A 16531-nucleotide genomic window follows, 5' to 3' on the forward strand; every position below is an offset into this window, starting at 1 on the left:
CTAAAAGAGGCGAGAGTGGCCTATCAACTTTTGCTTCTTGTGCAAGACTATTACCAATCCGTGAAGGATTTCAGAATCCCAAAGTTCCTATGCAGTGAGACAAGAAGCATAATCGCGGCGTCCACATAGTTGCCACCCAAAAAATCGCTCATCAACAGCCTCAAGAGTTCCCCGCCTTTCAAACCTAATCAACTGACCCAACTACTCGGTCATGTCAGAGTTCCAATATCACGCACCTGCCTATCACCGTAAGTAGCCAAGCCATTGATCACCTTCCAGAAGCAGACAGCTCGAGAAACTAGGTGCTCGGCGAGCTTCTTGGACCAAATTGACAGTTGCTGCGCACGCCTACGAAGCTTAGGCGGCTGGGGGGTCGCCAAGACCGCCAAGGTCAGCTTGGTCCCTATCGTATGGAACCAAGCTCTGCTTATCATGTACTCTCATATTGGCCAAGCTTTTACGGTAGTATCGGTCAACCTTTGGTGCTTCCCTCCGCTCGGGTTCGATGGGCGAGATGTTAGGCCGCGTGCCTGGATTTCGCCAGCCTCCCCTAAAATCACGACTGCCATGGCATTCTCCACACCAACGTCTGCCATGCGGGGGACAAGAAAGGCCGTCTTATTAGTTGGTCTTGGATGATGACGAACTCAATTGAGGATGCCGAGTACTTATAGATCGAGTGGCTACTCTGCCTTGGGGAAGCTCGGAGCACTCCCAGTCTCATCGTCAAGTCTGTGTCAAGTAGCGGTACTCTTTGGTTGAGTCACTTCACCAAGACACTATCAATATGGTTCGCATCAACTCTGCAGCCCTTTTGGGCTCTGCCATTGTTGGTTTGACCAGCGCAGCTGGCGCTGGTACCAAGGCCGAGTACGCTTCCGGTGCCGTTCACCACCGCATCATGGGCATCAAAATGGTAAGGACTCCCCCACGATTACCTCTTGATGTTGATTTAAGTTTTCTAATACCATAATAGGCTCAATGGGAAGAGGAAGCTGCCGCTGGCCTTATGGACAGTGCCAAGTACCCCGAGCTTAGCTACACCCCCTGCGTTGACGGCTTCGCTGCCGCAATCCCCGGAGATTTCAATAACACCTTCAGGTGCAGAAATGTGAGTTTCCCAAGCTTCTCTCGGAGGCTGAACTAATGCCCTTCAGATCGATCTGTACCACTTCCTGTCTCACGAGCAGCTTGGCAGCTGGGGCGGAAGAGGTTCATCATCCTGGGGTTGGACTTCGGCAGACGGAAGAGAATTCGTCGCCATTGGCCAATACGACGGCACTGCCTTTGCCGAAATCAGCAAGGAGGGCAAGCTGGTATACTTAGGCCGTCTGCCTCAATACGATTCCATCGGTTCCAACTGGAGAGAAATCCGAATCGTCGGCGATATTGCCGTCATTGGCTCCGAGGCCATCAAGCACGGCGTCCAGTTCTTCGACATGAAGAAGATCCTCGACCTTGACCCCGCGAACCCAAAGAACTTCACACAAGCTGAGCTCACCGGCCACTGGGACGAACTCCCCGTCGGCCGCACCCACAACATCGTCGTCAACCAAGAGCTCAACTACGCTATCGCCTGCGGTTCCGTCGGTGGTAACGCGACGATTCGCGTCAGAGACAACCTCCCCTGCCGCGGCGGGTTGATTTTCCTCGACATCAGCGACCCCACCAACGTCACCAGCCCCGGCTGCGCTGCCGGCGACGGCTACGTCCACGACGCCGAGTGCCTCGTCTACCGTGGCCCCGATACCCGCTACTACGGTAGAGATATCTGCTACGGCTACAACGAGGACACCTTGACCATCTACGACGTCACCGACAAGACCGGCAACGTCACCAACATCATCTCCATCAGCGACTATCCCGGCGCTCAGTACGTCCACCAAGGTGTCGTCAACAACGAGACGTGGCAAGAGTACATCTTCCTCGATGACGAGTTCGACGAACGTGACGCCAAGGTCGGCCCGATGACCCAGGGCCTTCCCACCACTCACATCTTTGACATCCGTGACCTCGAGAAGCCCGTTTACACCGGCCACTACGCCGGTAAGACCCGCTCCATCGACCACAACCAGTACATCGTCGGTGGCTACCTTTACCAATCCAACTACGGCAACGGCCTGAACGTCATCGACGTCAGCAGCGTCACCAAGGACCCCACCGGCGCCAGCATCTGTGAAGCAGGCTTCTTCGACATCTACCCCGAAGACGACGAGGAAGTCGGCGGTGGCAAGGTCCAGTTCGCTGGTTCTTGGTCGTCCTACGCTAACTTCAAGTCCGGCTTCATCTTTGTCCACACCATCGAGCGCGGTAGCTTCGTCGTCAAGATGACCTCCAAGGAGTGCCCCAAGGTTCCTGTCTGTAACGCCGATAACTGCCTCCGCGCTCTCCGGGCTTCGTCCATCCCGGATCGCTTGGAGGAGTCTGTTGAGTTCTGCGGCAACTTCACTCAGCGACTGAACACGGATGAGGAGCTGCTGCCAGAGTATGCCACCAGCGCTTGTGTCGAGAACAAGGATAAGAGCCCCGTCGAAAGGGTTAGCAGCGCTTGCGCTTGTATTCCTACCCCTGTTGTGCCTGAGTTGCCTAGAACAACGACACGGCCTCCTGTGCCCACGGTTCTGCCTCCTAAAGCTTGAAATGGTATTGATGCACGAGCCTAAAGCAGAATCTAGTGTTGGAGATGAATCGCATATAAAAGCGTTGATAGAATTGCAGTCGCTGAACCTCTGCTCAAGCATCAATCCCGTGACTAGATCAGACTCCGAACCGTTCTCAGAGTTGAGATCTCGCGAAAGTGAAGTATTTGGCACTCCCAAAATCTTCATTGGCTGGCGTATCGCCTCATCCTGTTCCAATGAGAATAGCGCATCATATTCGCCACTTTCCTGGTCTCCAAAATCTCAACGAATGCGGCGCAATTCTTCTGGCCATGGCTCATTGTACTCGGGACAGATGAGATCCAACTCAAAGAAGTAGTGCTCCAGGTCTTCATTGCGATATGGATTTCCATCCTCGCTCTTGTCGCTCTCGATTGCTTGGTGCCAAACAACACCAATTTCTTCAGCATCCCGTCTTTCTGATTCTGTCAATTCCTCGCCATGAAGCACTTCTAACTCTTGTGTCATTCGGTCAGCCCAGTAAGATGTCCAAAACTGAGGGAACAATTTCCCCATGTTTGGTTCATCTCCCAGATATGCGCCAGCTTTCTGAGTGAATTCTGCAACCAATTTTTCATGCAATTCAAGGAGAAAACCCTGGTTTTCGACGATCTCCACATCATCCATTCCAATCCAAGCCGTATCCTCCTCGACCATAGAATGTGTGTTACAACAGCTATGAAAGAGGTCTAGTGCTTCAAATGTCATGAACCTAATTGACTCTGCATAAGTTAAGATTGTCAGCTCAGGGCCGCATGACCTGTAGTAATCTGCTATTGTTTCGGCGTGATGTAAACATGTTTGCTCTGGTCTTGAGAATTTAAATCTAGTGAAGGCCTTCATCATCCACGTAAACGGAATACATCCTTTTGTCGAGCAACAACAACGACAGCCGTCCGTAAGATTACGGTAAGTCACAGTGGTTTTCAACGTTTCGAAGGCGGCCTGTGCTTGGGCTGTCCCTTGCCAGTTTCGTTCCCAAGCCCAGGTATTCCTGCCTAATAGGTAAAAGACGTAGTGCGCAGCGAACAGTCTATCATCGGCGGTCTTGTTCGTATAGCCTGCGGGTGATCGCAACAATATATCTCCTCCGTGCTCCTGAAGCCAACAAACAATCTCCGGGCTAAGGAAATCTCGGAGACCGAATGGATTTGAGTAGCGAAGCTGGAGGAATATTGATGGGCTGGGCCTGAATCCGTGACGATAGAACAACTGGGCCAGATGAACGGACCTAGTTTGCTGGAATATCCAGTTTGATAAAGAGTCTAAGGCCCCGCCAGCCTCATCGTAGATTTGCAGCTGTCTTTGGAAATGTAAGATGCTTCTTTGCGTGTCACTTGTCGTCCCGTTATTGCCGACTTCTTGCTTTGTGGACAGACTTTTGTTTGTCGGAAGGTGTCCTGATCTCAGCAGACTGCGGGTTTTTCTCATGTGAAAGACATAGTGACGCCGAGCGAGCTCCGATGAATTCTCAAGGATTTGACACAGACCTGACGAATAGTTTTCCCATTCTTGTACAGCAAGCGTCCGAATGAGATTGAAACTGGCGTCTAGGAGATATTTCACGCATAGGTAGCAAGAACACTCTCTGCACCTTACGTATTCTGTGCCATTGATGCAATACAGTGAGCTAAGCACCATGGCTGTTTCAAGTGCATTAGTACCTGTGCTGTCTCGCTGGTTCAGGGTGATCAGATCCGCAGCTTTTACGAGCCTTTTGAGAATTTCAGGCTTCGCTGCTGCGAGATGAAGTGGGCTTCGCCCGTATAAATCAAGTTCAGCTATGGAATCAGGAAACCGTTTCAAGATACGATCTACTTCATCTGAATCATTGTTGACAATCGCCATGCTCAAAGGGCCGCATTCAAAAGCTGGTTCTCATTTAGTTAGGTGAATGCAGTAAGCTTTTGAGAATTGCCGCACCTGTCACGACCTCAGGGAGCTTGCCAAAAGACATGAGGCTACGATGTACCGCAATCGAGAAGTCGGTGAATTTAGAGATCTTCGAAGTCCGTTTCGACATGGCCGGCTGGTTTTCAAAGTTAGCCCGTGATAGGGCTAGAACGGCGTCCTCGGCCCACTCATCAGGTTGACACGTCAAGTCATGTAAGGGCGAGAATCCTGTAGTAGATTAGCAATTTGGCCATCCTGTTTACGTGATCAAGTAAGGAAGCTTGCCCTCAATATCGTATGAAAATGCTGGAACCTCATATGAGAGCAGAATCGGGACGATTTCAGCAAGCGTTTTCATCTCCTTAGACGATCTTCTCGAATACGTAATATTAGATCTGACCTGTAAGGTAATCATTTAGTCGCACCCTATGAAGTTTGAGTGGAAAGACCTCACCAAAGACTTCACGGAAGCGACAGCATAGTGCATCAAGGTCATGTTTTGATCGTCTACAACAGTCGGGTATGTTCGTCTTTCTTCGAGAAGTTTTGCCAGCTTTCTCAAACAGGCGATGTAAAATAGCTCTCTACTTGACCCATAAGAGTAGAAAGAGCTTCTCCTCATCACGTTGATCAAGCGGAAAGCGGGATCCGAGTTGACGTCCACAGTCGGATAGTAGGTAAAGCTAGGACTGATGCTGCAGCCCCCAGCTCCTGACGTAAAGACAAACGAAATTTCGATGACTGATTTCAGAAGGCGAGAGACACCAGTGTATTTTACGCCTGCCTTGAGTCGTTGCTTCCTCGGCATTATTGAGAGTGGGCAGCTCGACCAATGGCCCTGGGATTCCCACTCGCCGGACAAGTACGTGTAGCCCCGCTGCATCTGCATTTGCATGACTGATCTTTCGGGGTGCGGGCAAATGCATTGTTTACCAACTCCCAACCCAAGTCGCAAGTTTCGTGATGGATCTGATGAAGTTCTTTTCGCCCGATGGCTTTTCGATAGTTGTGAAGCATTGCCTAGGTTGCAGCGCTTTCCTAACAGTTTCATGTCATCGCACAAACTCTTGAGCGCCGCCGGCTTGGAGGCCGCTCTGAGAGCTAATGCGCGTAGAGAACTATTATCTTCTCCTAGAAGCTGCACTTTGTGGTCGATTGTCTTGAGATGCTCTACAATCGAGTCGTGTGAATGCTGGAGGTCATTTCTGACACGCTGGCTGCTCTTATGAATCTCGATTTCCATAGCTCCGGAATGAGCCACGACGAGCTGAGTTGTCCGATCCAGACTGTTCTGTAGACCCGGCACGTTACCACAGATATCGGCCACAGGCGTGGCGAGTGCTGCCACCTCTGACCGGATTAGGAGCATTTCGGAAGCATGGTCGCGAGAGCTCGACTCAATAGCCGTCAGCAGGCCTGCGTTCCTGTTCGCGGTTTCACTCCTGCCGTGTCAGAAAGCTCGGGAACAGATAGAAAGTCTATTATAACTTACAGTCCCAAGCTACCCTGTATCAATTGTAAAGTACCGTGAGCCCTTTGTATCTGCAGCTCGAGATCCCGAAGTTTAGGTCGATGGAACGCGAAAGTCGCCTTCTTCTTCTTGTTCTCCAGCCGTTTAGTCCAGTTGTTGCCAGCGTGATCAGAAAGTTGAATGCTTAGAGCTTCAAGGGCACGAAGGTCCTCCTCGCAGCTACGTATGTTCTGATCTACTGCAGCAGCGACTGCAGGGCTCTGGCCCTGTAGACCAGCCAACACCGTCTTCATCGCACAGAGACTGACTGCCAGGTTATCATTCTGTTTCTTGACGTTGCGTAGTTCCTCGTCACGGCCCTTAAAAGCGTCCATGTACTTCACAATACCGCCGGTGATCTGCAAACCCAGAGATAACAGGCCGGCAACCGAGGCTGCCAGGCCTACGCTCTCGACCGCCATTTCTTGTCAGAACTGCGAGCGATGGTAATAAATGGTTTCGGTAGCTCTTGGGGAGATCAGTAAGGTGTTGACGAAAGGTCTTGATAAACGGTTTTGTTTCTTTTGCGAAGAAAACTGCGATGAAGAGATCAGGCTCCCTGCTGACGCTGTTGGGTGTTTTGTGGAGGTGTCAAGATCAGGCTGGCAGGCGTTTTCCTCGGGAGGGCTCGAAATGATGAGGCTCGCCTTTGGACAGAAACGATCTCATTCGCTGTATCAGAGGCTTCGTGATTGAACGCCGTACACGTGCATTTCGGCATATTCTTAAAGTAATGTGCATTGGATCACCCTCGGCTTCTTTGCAAACTACCTTATTGGATAGGTCTTTTGGTGGTTTCAAGCCGCCATGCGATGGGCAATTCTGACATAATAAAGACACGCCTTGCATCACGAGCGTCACTAGGTAGTCCTGAATGTCAGTTCTGAATAATATCTTACAGGAACGTAGAAGACGTACCTGAAGTGGTTCAGGAGAACCACACGGATATGCACTAATACCACCATCTACTTATGCTGTGCCGGGCGAGTCCAATGAGACGATTACCGTACACGAAAACACGAAACTACCTAGCCTACTGAATAAAAGCAGACTGTGATGAAAAGGGGGGATTCTGCGTGGTTGATGAATAGGATCATAGAAGGATGATGGCCTGGATGGATCATTCCGGCTTATGCTCTCCGTGCATTTCGAGTCCATGGAGCCTCAACTCTCGTACCACTTGTAGCGATCGGTTTTTCAGCTTGGAAATCTCAGTGAATGACATAGCTTCTCCCATGTCGCCATCGTGCGAGTATTGAATATAACAAAAGAACATATTCGAGACTTGGGATCAAAAGAGAAGCTACGAAGTCAGATGAAGGAAGCAATGAGGCTCTTCAGGTTCGTGGCGATCTCGAATGATCTTGAACACAAGCGAAGCAAAAGCTAATTTGGACAACGGCGTGCAAGCACGGACCTTGATGCAGCCACGAACCATCATCCCAGGGGCCGTTCGTCCGCAGCAGAGATGCATTGGACGGTTCCCTTAGTCCGGGGAAAAGACGGAAAGTCACAGATGGCATCCCTTGCAGTGGTCAATGGAGGAAGAGTGCTTTGACAGCTCTAGCAGTTGATGGCGATGCTTGCTTCTTCAGAATTTTTAGGAAGTGCTAATATTAATACGATGTCGCTTAGATTGATGAGCGAAGGCCGAAAAGGGAAATTTTAACCGCCCAAGCTTGAGAACACGGCATCAGACACGTGCCAGGCAGGATCGTTTCCAGCAGTGTCAAAGACTCCAAAGAGGCAGAAAGAATGGAAGCATGAGCGAAAAGAAACAACAAACCCCAAGACAGGTGAAACTCCTTTGAAGCGAGCGAATAGAAGTAAGTAGCGCGCGTCAGCCAGCAAAAGAGGAAGACCAAAAGGTAAAGAGAGACACACCGCCCGAGACAGATAGTTGACCCTGGAATGACGAAGCAGAAGCTCCTGCTTGAGTCGAGCGGAAGAAGAAGTGAGCTGAGAACGGTCAACCGCGGCGACATCCGAAGCCGGAAGGACCAGGGACGGGTTCAGTTGCTACGTAAGTTGCGCGCATGCGCTCCAGTCAAAAAACAGCGGGCCGGGGAAGGGGCATCGACGCATCGTGGGCGTGAAGGGCGTGGAAGGCGCGTCGGGATTCCTCCCCCGTGGCGGGTAGCGGCGATACAGTAAATCCGCTCCCCCGCGATTGCACGATGCAGGTGGGTCCTCTCATGACTCGGTCCACTTACGATGCTCCTCTTCTCCTTCTCCAGGTCCGGAGTCGCACCGCACCGGGGGGCCACACCCCCCTCTCTCTGCTCAGTGCAGGCTCACCTGGGAGCAGTTCTGGGATGTGACTGGATTGAATTCAGGGCTGGTCGCCAAGCACCCCAGCACATGAATGCCCCCAAATGGCAGAAACGGCGGGCAAGGCGCACCTGGTACAGTCACAAGTCAGCCCATTCCTTGGTTAGACCACCCCGTCTGCAGCAGCCAACAGCCAGCAGCCAGCAAACAGCAGCTCTTTCCCGTCGGCACTTCGCTGTCTCGGAATCTTTGGAGACGGCACCTTAAGTTATTACGGATTGTCCTTACCTCACCGGGATCCTTTTTTTTTCTGCCGGCCAACAGCGAAAGCTACGTCTTTTCTCCTTCTCTTCCTTCCCCTCTCAACCACATCTCTCTTCTTCCTCCTCTTCTTCTTCCATTCACATCTCTTTTTCCTCCCATCCCCGAAAGAGAAAGACAATCAAGATGCTGTCCTCCACCAGAATCGCAACCCGGCAAGCTGCCGCCCGCCGCATGGGCGCTCTGCCCATCACGGCCGCGAGAGCCGGTTCTACCTGGGCCAACGTCCCTCAAGGTCCTCCTGTATGTCTCAAACACTCCAGATGCCAATTGAATGCGCCACGAATGCTAACGAATACTGCAGGATGTAAGTGCTTGTTGCGCCGATTGACAGAATCCCGACAATCACCACGACGAACTGTTTTGCTAACTGGCCACTTTTTCGCAACGGACAGGCCATTCTCGGTATGACGCACCTGCTCAGGTGGAGCTCCCTCGAGCTTCGCCGGTTGACTCAACTCCATGACTGACAATAGGCGAACAGGTATCACGGAAGCCTTCAAGGCCGACAAGTTTGAGCAGAAGATCAACCTCGGTACGCAAAGCCCCCCGCCAAGCCACTTTGACAACCACAACCACCACCCTAGCTAGAGCTGTCACAAGCTTACTAGCTACAACGCTAGCCGGCCGTCAGCTGTCAATTACAAGCACACAACGTCTATCATCACCGCAATGAACATGCCCATTGACGCAGACAAACAACAGGTGTCGGTGCCTACCGCGACGACCAGGGCAAGCCCTACGTCCTCCCCTCCGTCCGCGCCGCCGAGGAGAAGGTCATCGCCGCCAAGCTGAACAAGGAGTACGCCGGCATCACCGGTGTCCCCGAGTTCACCAAGTCCGCCGCCGTCCTCGCCTACGGCGCCGACTCCTCGGCCCTTGACCGCCTCGCCATCACCCAGTCCATCTCCGGCACCGGCGCTCTGCGCATCGGAGGCGCCTTCCTCGCCCGCTTCTTCCCCGGCGCCAAGAACATCTACATCCCCACCCCTTCATGGGCCAACCACGGCGCCGTCTTCAACGACTCTGGCCTCACCGTCAACAAGTACCGCTACTACGACCCCAAGACCATCGGCCTCGACTTTGAGGGCATGGTCGCCGACATCAAGGCCGCTCCCAAGGGCTCCATCTTCCTCTTCCACGCCTGCGCCCACAACCCCACCGGTGTCGACCCTACCCCCGAGCAGTGGCGCGAGATCTCCGACGTCGTCAAGGCCCAGGGCCACTACTCCTTCTTCGACATGGCCTACCAGGGCTTCGCCTCGGGTAACACCGACACCGACGCCTTTGCCGTCCGCCACTTCGTCAAGGAGGGCCACAACATCTGCCTCGCCCAGTCCTTCGCCAAGAACATGGGTCTCTACGGCGAGCGTGTCGGAGCCTTCTCCATCGTCGCCAAGGACGCCGAGGAGCGCAAGCGCATTGACTCCCAGGTCAAAATTCTTGTCCGCCCTCTGTACTCCAACCCCCCCGTCCACGGTGCCCGCATCGCCTCCACCATCCTCAACGACGCCGCCCTGAACCAGCAGTGGCTCGGCGAGGTCAAGGGTATGGCTGACCGCATCATCACCATGCGCGCCCTCCTCAAGGAGAACCTCGAGAAGCTCGGCTCCGCCCACGACTGGTCCCACATCACCAGCCAGATCGGCATGTTCGCCTACACTGGCCTGACCAAGGAGCAGATGGACGCCCTTGCCAACGACCACTCCGTCTACGCCACCAAGGACGGCCGTATCTCCGTCGCCGGTATTACCAGCGGCAACGTCGGCCGCCTCGCCGAGTCCATCTACAAGGTCAAGGGTTAAATCTTTGCCATTGTGGATGTTTTTGTGATTTGTCCCAACGCGAGTCTCAGTCTAAAGGTGCTCTGAGCCAGCTTGCATTTCTCCAAGAGATATCACGAGGTTCTGTTGAAAGGGTAGTTGGTTTTCTATAAAAAGGGGGGTTTTGTACAACCAAAGAGGGAGAGGTCTTCTCTTTTGCGCAGCCAAGGTTAGAATGGCCGGTGGACATAGAACGTTTGGCACCCCTTGGTAGACCACACATGCATTCCAGCTGTGTACAATATAGCGACACGTCTTTCAATGTAAACATGTCCAATCGCTTGCTTGCTTGCCATGAACGAATTCTTCGCACCCATCGACACTTGATGCTCGACACTTCATCACGCCCTATCCAACCTTGCCAGATCCCGACTCGCATCCTCCAACTCCCTTTCCATCTGCCTCTTCTTCCTCGCCATCTCCCTCATCGTCCTCGCCTTCCCCTCCTCCCCCTCAACCCCGACCCCGTACCCCTCCAACTCAGCCCGCAGCGTCATCAAAGTCCCCTCAAGCCTCATCCTCGCATCCCTCAAATGCGCAGAATAATTCGTCAGCGCAGCCACCATCTCGGGCGAATACACCTCCCTCCTCACCCCCTCCCTCGCAGCCACGGCATCCGCCTCGGCCCTCTGCGCCTCCAGCCCCGTCTCCGCAGCGCGGAACTCGAGGCTGCGTGCCACGACGCCGTGTTTGGCCTCGAGGCTTCTAACCAGGAGAGTCAGCGCCGCGGCGTGCTCGTCTAGGCATTGGGTCAGGGTGTCTGCTGCGCGGAGGCGTTCTCGGGCGAGCGCGAGTTTCGATTGGGATACGTCGGAGGCGAGTTTGTGGTAGGTTGTTTGCAGGCCTGGGACGGCGCGGTGGAGGAAGGAGGGGTTTGTTGTCGGGTTGGCGATGCGGGCTAGGGAGACGGCGGAGGTGTGGAGGGTTGAGGAGAGGAGGTCGCCGAGTGGGGGGAGGAGGGATTGGAAGTCTGTGAAGGGGGGGTTGGAGAGGAGGATTGTGGCGGAGTCGAGGGATAGGGGGGAGGGGGAGGTTAGGAGGGGTGGGAGGAGGAGGAGGAGGTCGAGGAGGGGTTCGGGGAGGGGTTGTTGTTGTGTTGTGCTGTTGCCGCTGGAGGATGGTTGTGGTTGTGAAGAAGAGTTCGTGCGGGAGATTGTTCGAGGGGGTGCGGATTTTGGTTCGGGGGGTGCGGTGTTGGAGATTGCGCTTATGAGGAGGTGTTCTTTTGCTGCTGTGAATCTGTGGTCTGCGAGTTCCTGGAGGAGGTGGTGGTTAGCTCAGGGCCAAGTTCAGATCTGGTTCAGAGTTGGGAGTCTGGGAATGATAATCGATAGGAGACGAACATTCTGTATCGCATCGTGCTCTTTGGTCGCCGGCTTTCTTGTGGAACCGTCTGGGTTGAGGATTGCCGTTGTGAGGGTGTGATGCAGCGCCGCGAACTCGGGGTTGTTTTGCAGGACCGAGGCCTCGACCGGCGGTAACATGGTGAACGTAGCCCTCTGTGTTGTCAGCAGATTTGACGCTTTTGACAGGGTCTCTTGCGAGGTCTGCGTCAATGATCGTGGCTAAGTAGAATGTGCGGTCTGTATGGCGAGTATCTGCACAGCAGCATGTCACGGCGCAAGTTGATCCTCGAGCTTCTCAACTTTCCCTCCTGTCTCGGTGAGTCGGTGTAGAGGGGTCGACCGAAAGGCACTCGGGAGCAGACCACGGACCCCTGTCACGAAAGCAGCGCGCAGTCACCTGACGCGGCTCAATTGACTCCACCAACGACAACTCCACTCATTCCCAGGCCACCCTATCAAAACTACCAATTCCCGGAGAGCGGAACATCCACCGCCCGATATCGAAGCTCCGATCTCTGACCATTGGCCCAAAAAATCATCCCCAAGCTCTCACGACAATCGACCTCAACGGTGCGCCGACGACCAAACGACGAACGACGAAAGAACGCCGCGGCGCGCACCACCCTTCGTCCCGTCGACAACCACTACCGCTATCCAAAACCACCATCCCCGATACCGCGGATACGAACAACGCCCACAATGAGCTTCACAACCCTTCGGCCCCGGCCCTCCCTCCTCACCTCCCTCCAAAACCTCACCCTCACCACCACTCCCACCACCGCAACCCGCGCCTTCTCAACCTCCGCCCCCCTCGCCACAAAAACAATCTCCCTCCAAAAGATCCCAACCTCCGCCGTACCCCCCTACCCCCACGGCCCCCGCCTCCTCTACAAACAATCAAACCACGGCCTCTACGGCACCTCCCGCATCCGCCACGGCCACAACGTCTCCCCGAAACACCACCAAGTCACCCCGCGCACCTGGCGCCCCAACGTCCACCGCAAGCGCCTCTGGTCCGAGTCCTTGGGGGCCTGGGTCCGCACTCGCCTCACCACCCGCGTCCTGCGCACGATCCGCAAGGAAGGCGGCATCGACGCCTACGTGACAAAGACCAAGGCCGCGCGCGTCAAGGAGCTGGGACCGGGGGGCTGGAAGCTGCGGTGGCTTGTCATGCAGACGGCCACCTTCCGGGAGAGGTACGTCGCCGAGAGGGAGAAGCTCGGCGTCGAGGGCGAGATGAGGGAGGATCAGACGGATTTGGTCACCGTCATGGTCGACGCTGCTACGCCGGGCCCCCTGAGCGCCGTGAGCAGGGGGATTCTCGAGAAGAGGGCTGCGCAGATGATTATGGAGGAGTTTGCGCTGGGCGAGGAGGCCGAGTTCGGGGCTGAGGATGGCGAGGGGTACGAGGACGTTCATGTGCCTGGTATCGGAGAGCCCGTTACTGAGCAGAGGATATGATGTTTGAGTTGGGTGACGGTCACTTGTGGAAGGAAGAGAGAGTGTATGTTTCGGGAGAGAGAAAAAAGTCATTGTATCATATGTACAAAAATTCTCATGTCATCAAACTACTTTTTAGAGGATCTCAAGTCTAGAAGATGAGCCCCCTTTTTCTTGTTTGTGTCTACAAAAACCGCTTTCCATATTTTGAAACCACAAGCCGTGAAAAGTGCAAGTTTCGCCTCATACGCCCTGCAATGTGTGATATGCCATTCGTAAATCCCGTTTCGTCCCTAGTCCATTGCTCTTCATGTTTAGAAGCGCAGGTCCCAGCCAATCTTGGGGCCCAGCTTGGGCAGCTCGTCGGCGACGCTCTGCACGTCCTTGTCACCACGGCCACTCAGGCAGATGACGATATCCTCGCCCTTCTTCATCGTCTTGGCGAGCTCAATGGCACCGTAGATGCCGTGCGCCGACTCCAGCGCGGGGATGATACCCTCGAGCTGACTCATGAGACGGAAACCAATGAAGGCCTCGGCGTCAGTAGCAGCGACGTACTTGGCGCGCTCGCTGTCCTTCCAGGAGCTGAGCTCGGGGCCGACACCGGGGTAATCCAGACCGGCGGAGATGGAGTGCGTCTCGGCGACCTGGCCGTGCTTGTCCTGGAGAATGTAGGTCTTGACGCCGTGCAGGACACCCTTGCTGCCGCCGGAAAGGGTGGCACTGTGACGGGCAGTGTCGATACCGTCGCCACCGGCCTCAACACCGAGGAGCTTGACGCTGGGGTCGTTGGCAAAGGGGTAGAACATGCCGACAGCGTTGCTGCCACCGCCAACGCAGGCGACGACGGCATCGGGCAGCTTGCCTCTCTTCTCGAGCATCTGCGCCTTGGTCTCGTTACCAATGACAGACTGGAAGGTACGGACGATGGTGGGGAAGGGATGCGGGCCAATGGCGGAACCGATGATGTAGTGAGTGGTGTCGAGCTCGACAACCCAGGCGCGCATGGCCTCGTTGACGGCGTCACGGAGGGTCTTGCTTCCAGCCTCGACAGCGACAACCTTGGCGCCGAGGAGCTTCATGCGGAAGACGTTGAGGGCCTGGCGGCGGACGTCCTCGGCACCCATGTAGACTGTGCACTCCATGCCGAACTTGGCACATACGGTGGCCGTGGCGACACCGTGCTGGCCGGCGCCGGTCTCGGCAATGATCTTGGTCTTGCCGAGGCGCTTGGCGAGGAGGAGCTGGCCAAGGGCGTTGTTGATCTTGTGGGAACCGGTGTGGTTGAGATCCTCACGCTTCAACCAGATGTTGGCACCGCCGGCGTGCTCGGTAAGGCGCTCGGCGAGGTGGAGGTGGCCGGGGCGGCCCATGTACTCGTAGTAGGAGCGGTACTCCTCCCAGAAGGAAGGGTCGTCCTTGATCTTGTTGAAGCCCTCCTCAAGCTCAGACAGGCAGTCCATGAGAGACTCAGGAACGTACTGGCCTCCGAAGTCGCCGAAACGGTCGGGAATCTTGCCGTGCATGGCGGCGAGCTCGGCGACAAGCTCGCTGTCCTGGTCGGCGGTAATGCGGTCGTCGACGGTGGGCTCCTCAGTGGGCTGCTTGGCGGCGGCCATGGCCTCGACCATGCCAACCTCACGGGTGGTCTCGTCAGAGTCGCGGCCGCAGAGGTATGAGCAGTACTTTGCAACGTCGTTGTAGAGCTCGCCCGGGGCAGCCTTCTGGAGGGTGGTGATGATCTGGGAGCCGACGACGACACCGTCGGCAAGCTGGGCGACACTGAGGAAGTGGTCGCGGGTGCTGACACCGAAACCGACGGCAGCAGGCTTGTTGCCGCTGTACTTCTTGACGCGGGCAACGAGGTCGGGGAGGTTGGCGTTCATGGAGCCGAGGGCACCAGTGACACCCTGGCGGGAGACGACGTAGATGAAGGAGTCGGCCAGCTTGCAAAGAATCTTCATGCGGGCGTCCGAGGTTGCGGGGGCGATCAGAGGGACGTATGAGAGTCTGTTGTAAATTGTTAGTCAGTATGCAATGATTGAAATGGCCAGAAGCGGTGTGTGAACGTACCCTCCCTTGGTGCAAAGCTTGCGGAAAGAGATGGCCTCCTCAGGAGGCAAGTCGACAACGATGAAGCCGTTGACACCCGATGTCTTGCAGTCGTTCAGGAGTCTCTCTTCGCCATAGCTGAGAAGGGGGTTGTAGTATCCCATCAACATGACAGGCGCCTTCAGGCCCTGGTCGCGGGCATCCTTGACCATCTTGAGTGTTGACTCGATCGTGACGCCATGTTGCAGAGCCACCTGTTTTCCCTCATCAGTATTCACAGTACACCCATTTGGTTCCCATTCTGGCCACTACTCACAGTGTTTGATGTCTGGATAGTCGGGCCGTCGGCAATTGGGTCGGTGAAGGGGGCACCGAGTTCGATCACATCTGTTGAGGATGTCAGTGAGGTGTTCCTTTACCAGTGCACAAAGTTCTTGGAGGGACTTACCAGCGCCACCCTTCTCCATAGCCAGCAGGACATTAGGAGTGTCCTCAGGCGTGGGGTAACCAGCAGTGACATAGGTAACGAGCGCAGACTATTTCATAACAATGTTAAACCAGTCCAATTGATCCTCTATCCCGTCGTTGCTGCGAGATCTTGGCGGTGCCGGAAAACCATCGTCGTTGGGAGCGGTCGGCGGCGCGGCGGTGGAGAGAGCCCCGCGATCGCAACGAGGGGCAGCACAGCAAACATGGGAGGGGCAAAAGACTCACCCTTCCTTGGGCCTTGCAGCGCGCAAACGTTTGGCGAATGCCTTCCATATTGTGTAGTGTGGTATAGGGAGTAGAAGGAAACAACAAAGTCAATTGGTAAGGGGGTATATGGGTAAAAGAACTACTTTTTGACTCGCTGGGGGGGGTTTTTTGGTATCACAAGAAAAAAACTTGAGATGTGAGAAAGGTTGAAGGTGGTAATAAGTTTTAAGTAGGGGGGACGGGGGAAGAAATTCCAATGGGAAAAAAGGTACTTAATGATCTCAGACGTGGGGGAGGAGCAATGGAATGACTCTTGGAGCGGGCGCCGGTTTCCCTTGGGCAACTTGCGGTCGGAGCAGCAGCGGCCACTGCCAAAGGGGCGGGACGGTGTGAAAAAGGAACCTCCCAACGGGACGGGAGCTCCGACGTGCGCTGAGTGTCCACCCGATTCAGCTGCTTGTAGCTGTATTCAGCACCTCTCCTGTACCTAAATGCTCCGTATCTATACCATGGAAGTGG

The 16531-nt window shown here is 54.8% G+C and overlaps 5 protein-coding genes across 5 annotated transcripts; 3 read left to right on the plus strand and 2 right to left on the minus strand.

Annotated features, from left to right (window-relative positions):
- Positions 1–787: 787 nt before the first annotated feature.
- HER10_EVM0005231 (uncharacterized protein) lies at positions 788–2639 on the plus strand (the record flags this gene model as incomplete). Its single annotated transcript, XM_035474853.1, has 3 exons — positions 788–916; positions 977–1111; positions 1158–2639. 3 exons carry the CDS (start codon positions 788–790, stop codon positions 2637–2639), a joined length of 1746 nt encoding a protein of 581 aa, XP_035329316.1.
- A 3292-nt stretch (positions 2640–5931) lies between these two features.
- HER10_EVM0008099 (aminotransferase class I and II) lies at positions 5932–10460 on the plus strand (the record flags this gene model as incomplete). The annotated part of the gene is made up of 4 exons (XM_035477633.1): positions 5932–5979; positions 7713–7764; positions 9140–9190; positions 9361–10460. The coding sequence occupies 4 exons, from the start codon at positions 5932–5934 to the stop codon at positions 10458–10460; spliced, it is 1251 nt and encodes a 416-aa protein (XP_035329694.1).
- Positions 10461–10819: 359 nt separating this feature from the next.
- Positions 10820–11962, minus strand: HER10_EVM0005197 (uncharacterized protein; the record flags this gene model as incomplete). The annotated part of the gene is made up of 2 exons (XM_035474820.1): positions 10820–11734; positions 11822–11962. The coding sequence occupies 2 exons, from the start codon at positions 11960–11962 to the stop codon at positions 10820–10822; spliced, it is 1056 nt and encodes a 351-aa protein (XP_035329311.1).
- Positions 11963–12254: 292 nt separating this feature from the next.
- Positions 12255–13407, plus strand: HER10_EVM0006118 (ribosomal L28 family protein). The gene has a single exon (XM_035475713.1). The coding sequence runs from the start codon at positions 12524–12526 to the stop codon at positions 13283–13285; it is 762 nt and encodes a 253-aa protein (XP_035329426.1). The 5' UTR covers positions 12255–12523; the 3' UTR covers positions 13286–13407.
- Positions 13408–13428: 21 nt separating this feature from the next.
- HER10_EVM0008602 (tryptophan synthase) lies at positions 13429–16239 on the minus strand. The gene is made up of 5 exons (XM_035478117.1): positions 16031–16239; positions 15765–15852; positions 15633–15703; positions 15338–15570; positions 13429–15274 (listed from the first exon to the last, which is right to left on the minus strand). Exons 1-5 carry the CDS (start codon positions 16076–16078, stop codon positions 13579–13581), a joined length of 2136 nt encoding a protein of 711 aa, XP_035329753.1. The 5' UTR covers positions 16079–16239; the 3' UTR covers positions 13429–13578.
- Positions 16240–16531: the final 292 nt, after the last annotated feature.

This window comes from Colletotrichum scovillei, assembly GCF_011075155.1.
Source record: "Colletotrichum scovillei strain TJNH1 chromosome Unknown Contig00009, whole genome shotgun sequence".
NCBI classification, from domain to species: Eukaryota; Fungi; Ascomycota; class Sordariomycetes; order Glomerellales; family Glomerellaceae; genus Colletotrichum; species Colletotrichum scovillei.